We start from the raw sequence: 14,263 nt of genomic DNA on the forward strand, positions 1-14,263 counted from the left end.
GGGTTTCAACAGAATCATATTCTGAAATGTAGGACATTTCTAGGTCTTGGACCCTCTGCAGGCAGGTTGGCACTACAATACGGCTCCAGCTGAGTCTTAATTGCTACATTTTGGCTAGTTAATAGCGTGATAGGAGTGCTATTGAGTTTGGGTCTTAGAATTCCTGGAAAAGCCCAGCCTGCTAAGTAGGCACCCTCCGGGACCCTGTATTGAGGAACATTGTTGACATTTCAGAAAAATAGGTAGACTTTCATTGACAGTCAATGGCTTCAGCCTTATCTCTCCCTCTCCAGACCCCTGTGAAATCACTGTCCTTTTGTTAGGATGTCTGAGAGAGCTGGATGTTATTCACTCAGTGTAGTGGGTTGCCCAGGACAGGATGATATGTTCTGGGCAACAGTTTGTTTCATCTCACTATGGTTCTATACAGATACCAGTACACAAAGGGAACTATATTGATTTATCTCAATGTACCAGTACATGTTATCCATTATCCTGACAGCTCCATGCCTCCACCTCCATGTATTACTAGTCAGTCCAGTCAGTGGTTAGAAAAGGCCACTTGATCATCTATAGTCCTACTGTGCTACCCAGCTATTTCCTCAAAGCTATTTGTTACACCAGAAATACCCGACAGGATTGTAGACAGACATGAGTGAAGGAAGTGGCAACTTTAATATGACACCCATCACTACTCCCCTCCCTCTTCCTTCCCTCTCTTCACTCATCCTGTGCGGTTATCACGCTATCATGCCTGGATCAATCAGTCACCTGGGAGCTCTGTCTCAGTCAGCCAGTCTGGCTCTCCCTCTGCTCTGCTCTCAGTGGACTTCCCATCGCCATGGTAGCAGGGCCTGGTGGGGACAGTGAGCTCATTGTTGTGGCTCTATGAATGGTTCCTCCCATGTCTGGGTTGTGTTCATTAAAGGAATGTTTTGAAACTTAGTGAAACAGGGAGGTACTACCTGAACCTGTCCAATGAGAATACACATTTTTGTTTTTCCAAGGCAACATAACTTTTTTCATGCATTGTGGCCTACTGAACACAGTCCTGTATTCATTAGTAAGGCTTATGTAGGGGGATCCTACTAGAGAGGGACTGATTACCTGCACACTAAGCCACATACAGTGGGGCAAACAAGTATTTAGTCAGCCACCAATTGTGCAAGTTCTCCCACTTAAAAATATGAGAGAGGCCTGTAATTTTCATCATAGGTACACTTCAACTATGACAGACGAAATTAGAAAAATAAATCCAGAAAATCACATTGTAGGATTTTTTATGAATTTATTTGCAAATTATGGTGGAAAATAAGTATTTGGTCACCTACAAACAAGCAAGATTTCTGGCTCTCACAGACCTGTAAATTCTTCTTTAAGAGGCTCCTCTGTCCTCCACTCGTTACCTGTATTAATGACACCTGTTTGTAGTTGTTATCAGTATTTAAAGACACCTGTCCACAACCTCAAACAGTCACACTCCAAACTCCACTATGGCCAAGACCAAAGAGCTGTCAAAGGACATCAGAAACAAAATTGCAGACCTGCACCAGGCTGGGAGGACTGAATCTGCAATAGGTAAGCAGCTTGGTTTGAAGAAATCAACTGTGGGAGCAATTATTAGGAAATGGAAGACATACAAGACCACTGATAATCTCCCTCGATCTGGGGCTCCACGCAAGATCTCACCCTGTGTGGTCAAAATGATCACAAGAACGGTGAGCAAAAATCCCAGCACCACACGGGGGGACCTAGTGAATGACCTGCAGAGAGCTGGGACCAAAGTAACAAAGCCTACCATCAGTAACCCACTACGCCGCCAGGAACTCAAATCCTGTAGTGCCAGACGTGTCCCCCTGCTTAAGCCAGTACATGTCCAGGCCCGTCTGAAGTTTGCTAGAGAGCATTTGGATGATCCAGAAGAAGATTGGGAGAATGTCATATGGTCAGATGAAACCAAAATATAACTTTTTGGTAAAAACTCAACTCGTCGTGTTTGGAGGACAAAGAATGCTGAGTTGCATCCAAAGAACACCATACCTACCGTGAAGCATGGGGGTGTAAACATCATGCTTTGGGGCTGTTTTTCTGTAAAGGGACCAGGACGACTGATCCGTTTAAAGGAAAGAATGAATGGGGCCATGTATCGTGAGATTTTGAGTCTCCAGATCTCAATCCCATAGAAAATCTTTGGAGGGAGTTGAAAGTCCTTGTTGCCCAGCAACAGCCCCAAAACATCACTGCTCTAGAGGAGATATGCATGAGGAATGGGCCAAAATACCAGCAACAGTGTGTGAAAACCTTGTGAAGACTTACAGAAAACGTTTGACCTCTGTCATTGCCAACAAATAGTATATAACAAAGTATTGAGATAAACTTTTGTTATTGACCAAATACTTATTTTCCACCATAATTTGCAAATAAATTCACAAAAAATCCTACAGTGTGATTTCCTGGATTTTTTTCTCGTTTTGTCTGTCATAGTTGAAGTGTACCTATGATGAAAATTACAGGCCTCTGTCATCTTTTTAAGTGGGAGAACTTGCACAATTGGTGTCTGACTAAATACTTTTTTGCCCCACTGTACATATAGAGGACAAAACAGCCTTATACACTTTCATATCAAGCTGATTTATCATCAATATATTTATATTATGTGCATGTCACTGTCAGCATTCATTTTGTTTATGGTTCACTGTCAATATAAATGCGATGTCACTTGATTTGTGGTTGTTCATTTACATTTCAGTACAAAATTCCGCAGGCAACAGTGGGTTTGGAATATCACAAACCCAATTTATACACAATTGTAACTGCCTGGGCTTAAGATATTATATTGACATGACTCAGGCAAATGTAATCTTCGTAAAATCACAAACGATGCATCAGCTTTCCCCGATTTATTTCCCGTAGGACTTGAGTTGTATTCTCTCTCAATTCTTCCTCTTGTAATAGAGACTGTTGTGTTCATCTAGATCAATAAAGGCAGCGGCAGGCTGTCCGATGACGATTATTAACTGTCACTTATGAGTCCTCCCGAGAGAATATTACCAACATAACAAACCAACATGTTTCAGTCAATCTAATTTATCCTGAACATCATTGTAAGCACTTTGGCAGAGTCTGAGAGAGTTTGTCTTATACTCTGGTGTACATGCGATGAAATAACTTGCTAATTTGATTTCAACTGTTACGATGACAGTAGCAATGGCATACTGTAATAGCTTTGTGTCTCTATTGCTAGTTGATTTATTTAACCTTGGTCTATCGAGGTTATCGAATAAACTTCAAGTTGACCAAAGACAATATTCAGTTCACTGCGAGAACTATCTCATCTTATTTGATCTTCTTCCTTGTAAAATGAAGGTGAAATTATCACAGATATACAGGTACTATATTAATTTATATGGACATAACCCTGTACCTTCCCCGTTGTCCCTTCAGGTGGTAAAGATCCTGGAGAAGCATGATCCTCTCCGCAGCAACACCAGCAGCAACATGGCTGCCCTTGGTGTCATCGGCCTCTCCAGCGGCGGCCCCATGCGTTTCGGCGGGCCCATCCCGGGGGACGAGGCCAGTGCGGTGCAGAACTACGTGGAACACATGCTGTTCCTGCTCATGGAGGAGGACGCCGGCCAGGCGGGAGCCATGGGACCCATCCTGGAGTTTGTGGTGATGGAGAACGTCATGGAGAGGCTCTTCTTGTGGAGCCTGAGACGACAGTTTACTGATGATATGAAACTAGAGCAACTCAAGGTAGGTGTAGAGGTTAGAGATGGTTGTCGGTAACTGGAGGGTTGGGGGGGGGTTGGGATTAAGGAAAAAGACACATCTCAGTAACAACTGACAATAAAGTAATCTCCTTCTTCTAAGATGTACGAGATGATTGTGGGCCAGGCGCGGCAGCCCTTACTGCACCACAAACCTGTGTTACGACCCTTAATGATGCTCCTGTCGTCGTGCTCGGGGACAGCTGGCCCGGAGGTGGAGGCTGAGCTGGTGTCATTACTCAACCAACTGTGCTGTGTCCTGGCCAAGGACCAGTCTGTTCTGGAGCTCTTCTTCCATACCAGGTGAGCTTCTCGCCTTACAATGTAAAGCGCTTTGAGATACTGCAAAATCTCACTAGAAATCTCATCAATTATTATGGTGATTATTATTACAGCGAGGACCAGGGGGCAGCCAACTTCCTGATCTTCTCCCTGCTGATCCCCTTCATCCACCGGGAGGGCCTGGTGGGCCAGCAGGCCCGGGACGCCCTGCTCCTCATCATGTCACTTTCTGCAGAGAACCAGCGTGTGGCCCAGCACATCGCAGAGAACACCTACTTTTGTCCGGTGAGGAGAGGTGTCTGTCTTTATGATACTGTTGTCTTGCTCCTTTTGGTCTCTTTCACGTTCTGCCTGTGATTTTTGACTCTTGTTTTATGGCTCTGTATTTCTGTTTCTTAGGTCTCACTGTCCCTTTACTCTTCTCTTGTTCTCTTTGTTTAGACTTTGTCCTCCCCCTCTCTCTCTCCTCTCTCTATCTCCTCTGTATACATGTCATATGGATGATTGTTCTGCCCTTGACTCAATGTACTATTAAGTCATTGTACCAACTACCAAACAAGTTCATATCCCTGACCTCTCTTTGTCCCCTGATAGGCGTATGATATTCATAGCCCAAATATGCTTAGCCTACTGTATGCAAATCAAATCAAATGTATTTATATAGCCCTTCGTACATCAGCTGATATCTCAAAGTGCTGTACAGAAACCCAGCCTAAAACCCCAAACAGCAAGCAATGCAGGTGTAGAAGCACGGTGGCTAGGAAAAACTCCCTAGAAAGGCCAAAACCTAGGAAGAAACCTACAGAGGAACCAGGCTATGTGGGGTGGCCAGTCCTCTTCTGGCTGTGCCGGGTGGAGATTATAACAAAACATGGCCAAGATGTTCAAATGTTCATAAATGACCGGCATGGTTGAATAATAATAAGGCAGAACAGTTGAAACTGGAGCAGCAGCACGGTCAGGTGGACTGGGGACAGCAAGGAGTCATCATGTCAGGTAGTCCTGGGGCATGGTCCTAGGGCTCAGGTCCTCCGAGAGAGAAAGAAAGAAAGAGAGAATTAGAGAGAGCATATGTGGGGTGGCCAGTCCTCTTCTGGCTGTGCCGGGTGGAGATTATAACAGAACATGGCCAAGATGTTCAAATGTTCATAAATGACCAGCACGGTTGAATAATAATAAGGTAGAACAGTTGAAACTGGAGCAGCAGCACAGCCAGGTGGACTGGGGACAGCAAGGAGTCATTATGTCAGGTAGTCCTGGGGCATGGTCCTAGGGCTCAGGTCCTCCGAGAGAGAGAAAGAAAGAGAGAAGGAGAGAATTAGAGAACGCACACTTCGATTCACACAGGAAACTGAATAGGACAGGAGAAGTACTCCAGATATAACAAACTAACCCTAGCCCCCTGACACAAACTACTGCAGCATAAATACTGGAGGCTGAGACATATGCATAATGAAGCAGGTCGAGGGAGAGTGGCGCTGTTGTATGTTTAACGTGAGGTATTCATATGCTTTTGATAATGTAACAAGCAACACACCCATGTTATTAAAAGGCTAAACTCAGCCCAGCTGTAAAAATTTTTTTATACACATCTCAGACTGTATATTTAAATTGTAAGCTATTTAAAAAATGGATGAACACTTAAGTCCATGATGATTATAAATTATATTAATCGATTTGCACTAGACTGATGTAGTAACTTTGACCTGTGTTGTTGATTAGAATAATTATCAAACCATGCCACCATCTTGATGCATTAGCTCACCAGGGAAATCACTTGCTTTTTGATGGTAACTCTTTATTTATTTTACCTTTATTTAACTAGGCAAGTCCGTTTAGAACAAATTCTTAATTACAATGACGGCCTACCGGGGAACATTGGGTTAACTGCCTTGTTCAGAAGCAGAACGACAAATTTTTACCTTGTCAGCTCGGGATTCTATCCAGCAACCTTTTGGTTACTGGCCCAACGCTCTAACCACTAGGTTACCCGCTGATTTACCTCTAGGTGATTTACCTGTTGCTCGGCTTCATCAATAACAATGGGCATTGACATATGGCTGTGTGATTTAGGGCAGCAGGGTAGCCTAGTGGTTAGAGCGTTGGACTAGTAACTGGAAGGTTACAGGCAGTTAACCCACTGTTCCTAGGCCGTCATTGAAAATAAGAATTTGTTCTTAACTGACTTGCCTAGTTAAATAAAGGTTTTAAAAAATCACCTAGAGGTCATTTTAGTAATGCTGCCTTTCTCCACTCGCTTTCAGCTTTGAAGGAGGGGGAAGGGGGATGAAGCTTCTTGTCCATTAAGCTCTCAAAGAAGCTGACCTATTACATGCATAGATTCACACACTAGTCATTTGGATGTGAGACCATGAAGAGAAGCGACTTGGTAGATTTATAACATACAGTTTAGCTCAAAGCATGGAAGGGGAAAACATAATTTATATCTGCGCCATAAACACCACTAAGAGTGAAGCCAGAGTGAACACATAAATGCATAACAGTCATTTGTGCCACACACTTCCCCACTCATACTTAATGTTTGTTGCTCAATGCTCATATTTAATCTATACTGTAAACCATTAGCTATAACTCTCTAAAGTGTAATCCTCAATGCACCAGTCTGCCCTCTGAATGTTTTTACAGTATCCCCCACAGAACACTTGTCCTGTTGCGACTAGTATCTTCACTATCAAACACTTCAGTTAAGCCGTTGTGGACTGACTATCTAGCTTGGCAGTGCTTAAACAGTGTCAACAGAATGTGTTTCAATCTCACCTGTACCGTGGAGAGACTGTACAGGCTGCATGGCCGATAACCAGTTGTGTAACAGTATTTGACGTAACTGCACAGCAGGAGTAGGCTACAATACCTCTCTGTCACAGGATTACCTGCCTAGCTTCCTACTGCCTGGATAAGCCAATGGAGAGACAGGGATATACCTGTACCAGGAAGTCAGAACAGAGGCCCATTCAGTTCCCTGGTTTAGAGGCATCGCTCTATCCTGCCAAGGCATTTGAGCCCTTTGTGCAAAGTCATGGACAGTTATCTTTCACATGCACAAAAGGAAACACACAATAATATTAGATCCTAGTTATTCCCAGCAACATGGTTGCGTGATACCAGACCACAGTGTACAGTTTATATGGTGTAAGTAAGCAATAGCCTACTTGAAGGGGTTCCACTAGATGTGTCTCTCTCTCTCCTCTCCCCCTCCTCTAGGTGCTGGCCACGGGGCTGAGCGGTCTCTACTCGTCTCTGCCCACCAAGCTGGAGGTGCCTGGTGAGGAGTGGCACTGCCTCCAAAGAGAGGACTGGCTACAGATGCCCACCCTAGTCCAGTTCCTCAACTCACTGGAGTTCTGCAATGCAGTCATTCAGGTGGCTCACCCCAGCATCAGGGACCAGCTGGTCAGCTACATCTACAATGGCTTTCTGGTGCCTGTGTTGGCACCGGCCCTCCACAAGGTCAGTATAAACACAGCATGGATCGCACAGTATTACGTCCACCATTCCAGATCAATGTCAGACCAGTCACTACTTCCAGGAAGATTGGATGGAAGGATGCAGCGTATTTATATCCAGCCTACTGATGGTTGTGTGTTTCTCTCTAGCTGACCCTGGAGGAGGTGATGACTACCACGGCCTATCTGGACCTATTCGTGCGGTCGGTGTCAGAGCCGATCCTGCTGCAGACCTTCCTCTCCTTCATCCTCCTCCACCGCCACGAGAACGTCCACATCCTGGACACGCTGGTCAGCCGCATCAACACACCCTTCCAGGTAACGTCCACATCCTGGACACGCTGGTCAGCCGCATCAACACACCCTTCCAGGTAACGTCCACATCCTGGACACGCTGGTCAGCCGCATCAACACACCCTTCCAGGTAACGTCCACATCCTGGACACTCTGGTCAGCCGCATCAACACACCCTTCCAGGTAACGTCCACATCCTGGACACTCTGGTCAGCCGCATCAACACACCCTTCCAGGTAACGTCCACATCCTGGACACTCTGGTCAGCCGCATCAACACACCCTTCCAGGTAACGTCCACATCCTGGACACTCTGGTCAGCCGCATCGACACACCCTTCCAGGTAACGTCCACATCCTGGACACGCTGGTCAGCCGCATCAACACACCCTTCCAGGTAACGTCCACATCCTGGACACTCTGGTCAGCCGCATCAACACACCCTTCCAGGTAACGTCCACATCCTGGACACTCTGGTCAGCCGCATCAACACACCCTTCCAGGTAACGTCCACATCCTGGACACGCTGGTCAGCCGCATCAACACACCCTTCCAGGTAACGTCCACATCCTGGACACGCTGGTCAGCCGCATTCAACACACCCTTCCAGGTAGCATCCACATCCTGGACACTCTGGTCAGCCGCATCAACACACCCTTCCAGGTAACGTCCACATCCTGGACACGCTGGTCAGCCGCATCAACACACCCTTCCAGGTAACGTCCACATCCTGGACACTCTGGTCAGCCGCATCGACACACCAGGTACGGGAGGGAGTCTGCAGGCTGAAGCACCTGCTCAGCACATATGTCAACATCCCTTTTCAGATCCGGGAGCCTTCGTGCTAGCACTCACAAATACACACAACCGCACACAGTTGCAAAACATATTGATTACTGTGCATATTTCAACCTAGAGTCTCCTAATAACACTTAGTAAATAGCCAGGCCTCCTCAACCTGACAAATTAGATCCTTCAGAAAGTTGTCTGTGAATCTTGCTGCTATGCTGTGTGAGTCATGTTTAAAATAACTGAGACTTGTTTTGGAGATAAATAGTTTCCCCAGAGGCCGTTTCCTAATAATTTAAACAAATATTTAAAATGTCAGTATCAAAGACAGCAGATTGTTGCCATGGCAATGCACAATAACTATCTAATTAGTCGTTGGACTCATGATACAAGGCAAGTAAATATTAGGAAATGTAATGTATAGTTCAAACGGGGAATTGCTGGAAAGGCTTCATTCATTAACATCAAACAGAGGCTTGTCAATTGAAACGTTCAAGTGCTCTCTTCACAGGACTACTCAACTGTGAAAAACGCTCCTGGGCTGTTTGTACTCTACAGGGTAGAAAACAACACTTCCCTGATACCTGCAGCCCATTTAACATTGATGGTTTTGATAAGGACAACAAGAGTTACGCATGGAATAAACAAATGTACAGACAATAACACAATAGAAAAAGTATATATACACTGTGTGCAAATGGCGTAAGGAGGTATGGCAATAAATAGGCCATAGTAGCGAAGTAATTACAATTTATCAAATTAACACTGGAGTGATAATGTGCAGATGGGGTGTGCAAGTAGAAATGCTGGTGTGCAAAAGAGTAAAAAAGTAAAAAACAATATGGGGATGAGGTAGGTAGATTGGATGGGCTATTTACATATTGGCTGTGTACAGCTGCAGCGAATCGGTAAGCTGCTCTGACAGCTGATGCGTAAAGTTAGTGAGGGAGATATAAGTCTCCAGCTTCAGTGATTTTTGCAATTTGTTCCAGTCATTGGCAGCAGAGAACTGGAAGGAAAGGCGGCCAAAGGGGGTGTTGGCTATGGGGATGACCAGTGAGATATACCTGCTGGAGTGCATGCTACGGGTAGGTGTTGTTATGGTGACCAGTGAGCAGAGATAAAGCGGAGCTTTACATAGCAAAGACTTATAGAAGACCTGGAGCCAGTGGGTCTGGCGAGGAATATGTAGCGAAGGCCAGCCGATGAGAGCATACAGGTCGCAGTGGTGGGTGGTATATGAGGCTTTGGTGACAAAACGGATGGCACTGTGATAGACTGCATCCAGTTTGCTGAGTAGAATGTTGGAGGCTATTTTGTAAATGACATAGCCAAAGTCGAGGATCGGTAGGATAGTCAGTTTTTCAAGGGTATGTTTGGCAGCATGAGTGAAAGAGGCTTTTTGCGAAATAGGAAGCCGATTTGATATTGGATTGGAGATGTTTAATATGAGTCTGGAAGGATAGTTTACAGTCTAACCAGACACCTAGGTATTTGTAGTTGTCCATATATTCTAAGTCAGGACTGTCCAGAGTAGTGAAGCTAGTCGGGCAGGCGGGCAGCAATCGGTTGAAAAGCATGCATTTAGTTTTACTAGCGTTTAAGAGCAGTTGGAGGCCACGGTAGGAGTGTTGTATGGCATTGAAGCTCGTTTGGAGGTTTGTTAACACAGTGTCCAATGAATGGCCAGATGTATACAGAGTGGTGTTGTCTGCATAGAGGTGGATCAGGGAATCACCCGCAGCAAGAGCAACATCGTTGATATATACAGAGAAAAGAGTCGGCCCGAGAATTGAATCCTGTGGTACCCCCATAGAGACTGCCAGAGGTCCGGACAACAGGCCCTCTGATTTGACACACGGAACTTTATCTGAGAAGAAGTTGGTGAACCTTGCGAGGCAGTCATTTGAGAGGCCAAGGCTATTGAGTCTGGTGATAAGAATGTGGTGATTGACAGAGTCGAAAGCGTTGGCCAGGTCGACTCACTCTTGGTGAGTCGCCGCATTCCAAACCCTCAAATGGACAGACATTTCCTTACTCTTATCATTATTCAGCTGTCAGCAACTCCGACAGATAGGCATACACCTGTTGCCACACAATCCAACCTAATCAAGACATACACCATGCCTAAAATATAACACAATAAGGACATAGGGGCAGTATTAGCTGGTTACATGCCATACTAAGCAAGTATCATCAAAAACTCTGACTTCAGGCTGTCCATGGTCACTCTGCAACATTTAAACATGTATGATGCCACGCGCCACAGGCAGCCATTTTGAAATTCAGCCTTGGTAATCTCTTACTTGTTAATCCAGCCTTGTGATGTATTCCAGTCCTCTGAGACCTTTGTTTCATCTTGTGATGCTTATCTTCTTGGTGTTTTCCAGCTGGGTACTGTGTCTCTGGCGCTGTTCCAGACTCTCATTGGACTGTACTGTGAGGATGTGATGCTGCAGCTCATCTTGAGGTGAGTGGGTGGGGCCTGTTCCATGTTCTATGTTCATGATGATATTATATGGAACATTTGGTGTGTCGGATGTCTTTCTTTGTATACCTAGTTTTTTTTTTTTTTTTCCAATTTCGTGGTATCCAATTGTTAGTAATTACTATCTTGTCTCATCGCTACAACTCCCGTATGAGCTCGGGAGAGACGAAGGTCGAAAGCCATGCGTCCTCCAAAACACAACCCAACCAAGCCACACTGCTTCTTAACACAGCACGCATCCAACCCAAAAGCCAGTGGCACCAATGTGTCGGAGGAAACACCATGCACCTGGCGACCTCGGTTAGCCACAGGAGTTGCTGGTGTGCAATGAGACAAGGATATCCCTACCGGCCAAACCCTCCCTAACCCGGACGATGCTAGGCCAATTGTGCGTCGCCCCATGGACCTCCCGGTCGAGGCCGGCTGCGACAGAGCCTGGGCACGAACCCAGAGTCTCTGGTGGCTCAGCTAGCGCTGCGATGCAGTGCCCTAGACCACTGCGCCACCCGGGAGGCCGTGTATACCTAGTTGATGTGTACACACACTTACAAATTCAGTTTCCCAGAGCTGATTGGTTTACGATGTGATGAGACCTTACTCCGCTTTTACTCCTTAACACCCAAACACCGACCTATCTGCATTTCTTGGTACAACCATAAACCCCCGTCCTCCTCCTAACCCAAGTCTCAGTTCCCCCTGCTGGGGCTCCCCTAACAGGATCTACCCCCCCCCCCCTCCTCTGGTTCTCCAGGTACCTGATCCCCTGTAATCACATGATGCTGAGCCAGAGACGTGTGGTGAAGGAGAGAGACTTCTACTCTGTGTCGGCCGCTAAGATCCTGGCGCTCACACCCTCTTGCTGCTCCCCCGAACACAGCCCCCCACCCCTCAGACAGCTGGACTCCATCCTCTGGTCAAAGGGTACAGACAACAGTCCTAACACTGGCACCATGGGTAAGATAGGTTCACTGGAGATTTCTAGCTGGTTCTGTACTTTAAATATGCCTATCACTAGGACAAGACAGTGTAACGTGCCACATGCAGAAGTAAAGTGGAATTAACCCCCCTATTTAACCAGTTGCTTTCTATTTGAAGGTGATCTTTTGAATGCCTCAATGATTCTCAGGGAATAAACTGTTACTTCTGAAGGATTTTAACAATGGGTTTCATTATTATAGGTCGAGAGATAGACAATCTAGTTTCCTTTGTTTCAAGTGGCCTGAATATTTGTGTTTGGGATTTTAGGCCATGTGCTGCAGCTTAGTCTGAGTAGACGAAACGAATTAAGATCACATTTGATCCTAATCTGATTCACACTTCCCTCTCTTCTGTATTCACAATCGCAACTTCAATGAGCTCTACGCTAAGCCAAAGTCTCCAACACACAAAAAGTTCCTTCACTGAGTTGCGACTAGTCATAAAATTGTTGGTGGCGAGCGCTTTGACCTAATTTGTGGAGGTGGTATATATATATATATATATACAAATTAGCATAACGCAGCGGACATAAAAATACCCCTAGAAAATGTTCCTATTCATGAAAATCACAAATGAAATATTTTGAGACACAGCTTAGCCTTTTGTTAATCACACTGTCATCTCAGATTTTCAAAATATGCTTTACAGCCAACGCTAGACAAGCATTTGTGCAAGTTTATCGTGGCATAATGCTATGCTATTGTTCTATTGATAATGCAAAAAAATAAAGTGAACACTTAAACTAGCAATCCCGGATCCGGGAGAGTAATCATAGCCTTAAACAAATTAGCATAACGCAGCGGACATAAATACCCCTAGAAAATGTTCCTATTCATGAAAATCACAAATGAAATATTTTGAGACACAGCTTAGCCTTTTGTTAATCACACTGTCATCTCAGATTTTCAAAATATGCTTTACAGCCAACGCTAGACAAGCATTTGTGCAAGTTTATCGTGGCATAATGCTATGCTAGGCTCTGCTGGCAGCAGGCAACATTTTCACGAAAATAAGAAAAACAATCAAATTAAATAATTTACCTTTGAAGAACTTTGGATGTTTTCACTCAGGAGACTCCCAGTTAGATAGCAAATGTTCTTTTTTTCCCAAAATATTATTTTTGTAGGCGAAATAGCTCCCGTTTGTTCATCATGCTTGGCTGAGAAATCGACCGGAAAATGCTATCACTACAACGCCAAACTTTTTTCCAAATTAGCTCCATAATATCGACAGAAACATGGCAAATGTTGTTTAGAATCAATCCTCAAGCTGTTTTTAACATATCTATTCGATAATTATTTTCCGCCCATTTGCTCGGACAAACATGGTCCGTCCCGTGGCTGAATGTAGTTTCCTATCCCGTAGTAGAACATGTTCTATTGATAATGCATTATTCCTATCCCCGTAGTAGAACACGTTCTATTGATAATGCATTATTCCTATCCCCGTAGTAGAACATGTTCTGTTGATAATTCATTATTCCTATCCCCGTAGTAGAACATGTTCTATTGATAATGCATTATTCCTATCCCGTAGTAGAACATGTTCTATTGATAATGCATTATTCCTATCCCCGTAGTAGAACACGTTCTATTGATAATGCATTATTCCTATCCCCGTAGTAGAACGTGTTCTATTGAGAATGCATTAATCATATCCCGTAGTAGAACGTGTTCTATTGATAATGCATTATTCCTATCCCCGTAGTAGAACAGGTTCTATTGATAATGCATTATTCCTATCCCCGTAGTAGAACATGTTCTATTGATAATTCATTATTCCTATCCCCGTAGTAGAACTTGTTCTATTGATAATGCATTATTCCTATCCCCGTAGTAGAACATGTTCTATTGATAATGCATTATTCCTATCCCCGTAGTAGAACACGTTCTATTGATAATGCATTATTCCTATCCCCGTAGTAGAACGTGTTCTATTGATAATGCATTAATCATATCCCGTAGTAGAACGTGTTCTATTGATAATGCATTATTCCTATCCCCGTAGTAGAACGTGTTCTATTGATAATGCATTATTCCTATCCCCGTAGTAGAACGTGTTCTATTGATAATGCATTAATCATATCCCGTAGTAGAACGTGTTCTATTGATAATGCATTAATCATATCCCGTAGTAGAACGTGTTCTATTGATAATGCATTAATCATATCCCGTAGTAGAACGTGTTCTATTGATAATGC

At 44.4% G+C, this 14,263-nt stretch overlaps 1 protein-coding gene across 2 annotated transcripts in view; it reads left to right on the forward strand.

Annotated features, from left to right (window-relative positions):
- The window catches only part of LOC124013364 (FHF complex subunit HOOK interacting protein 1A-like), a 47,183-nt gene that overhangs the window by 23,190 nt on the left and 9,730 nt on the right, over positions 1-14,263 (forward strand). For both annotated transcript variants that reach the window (XM_046327666.1, XM_046327665.1), the window contains 7 exons: positions 3,445-3,756; positions 3,874-4,073; positions 4,166-4,337; positions 7,275-7,520; positions 7,667-7,834; positions 10,988-11,067; positions 11,837-12,039. In XM_046327666.1, the coding sequence (XP_046183622.1) occupies positions 3,445-3,756; positions 3,874-4,073; positions 4,166-4,337; positions 7,275-7,520; positions 7,667-7,834; positions 10,988-11,067; positions 11,837-12,039 (1,381 nt within the window). The remainder of the gene's footprint in view (positions 1-3,444; positions 3,757-3,873; positions 4,074-4,165; positions 4,338-7,274; positions 7,521-7,666; positions 7,835-10,987; positions 11,068-11,836; positions 12,040-14,263) is intronic.

This window comes from Oncorhynchus gorbuscha, linkage group LG24, assembly GCF_021184085.1.
Source record: "Oncorhynchus gorbuscha isolate QuinsamMale2020 ecotype Even-year linkage group LG24, OgorEven_v1.0, whole genome shotgun sequence".
Lineage (NCBI taxonomy): Eukaryota > Metazoa > Chordata > Actinopteri > Salmoniformes > Salmonidae > Oncorhynchus > Oncorhynchus gorbuscha.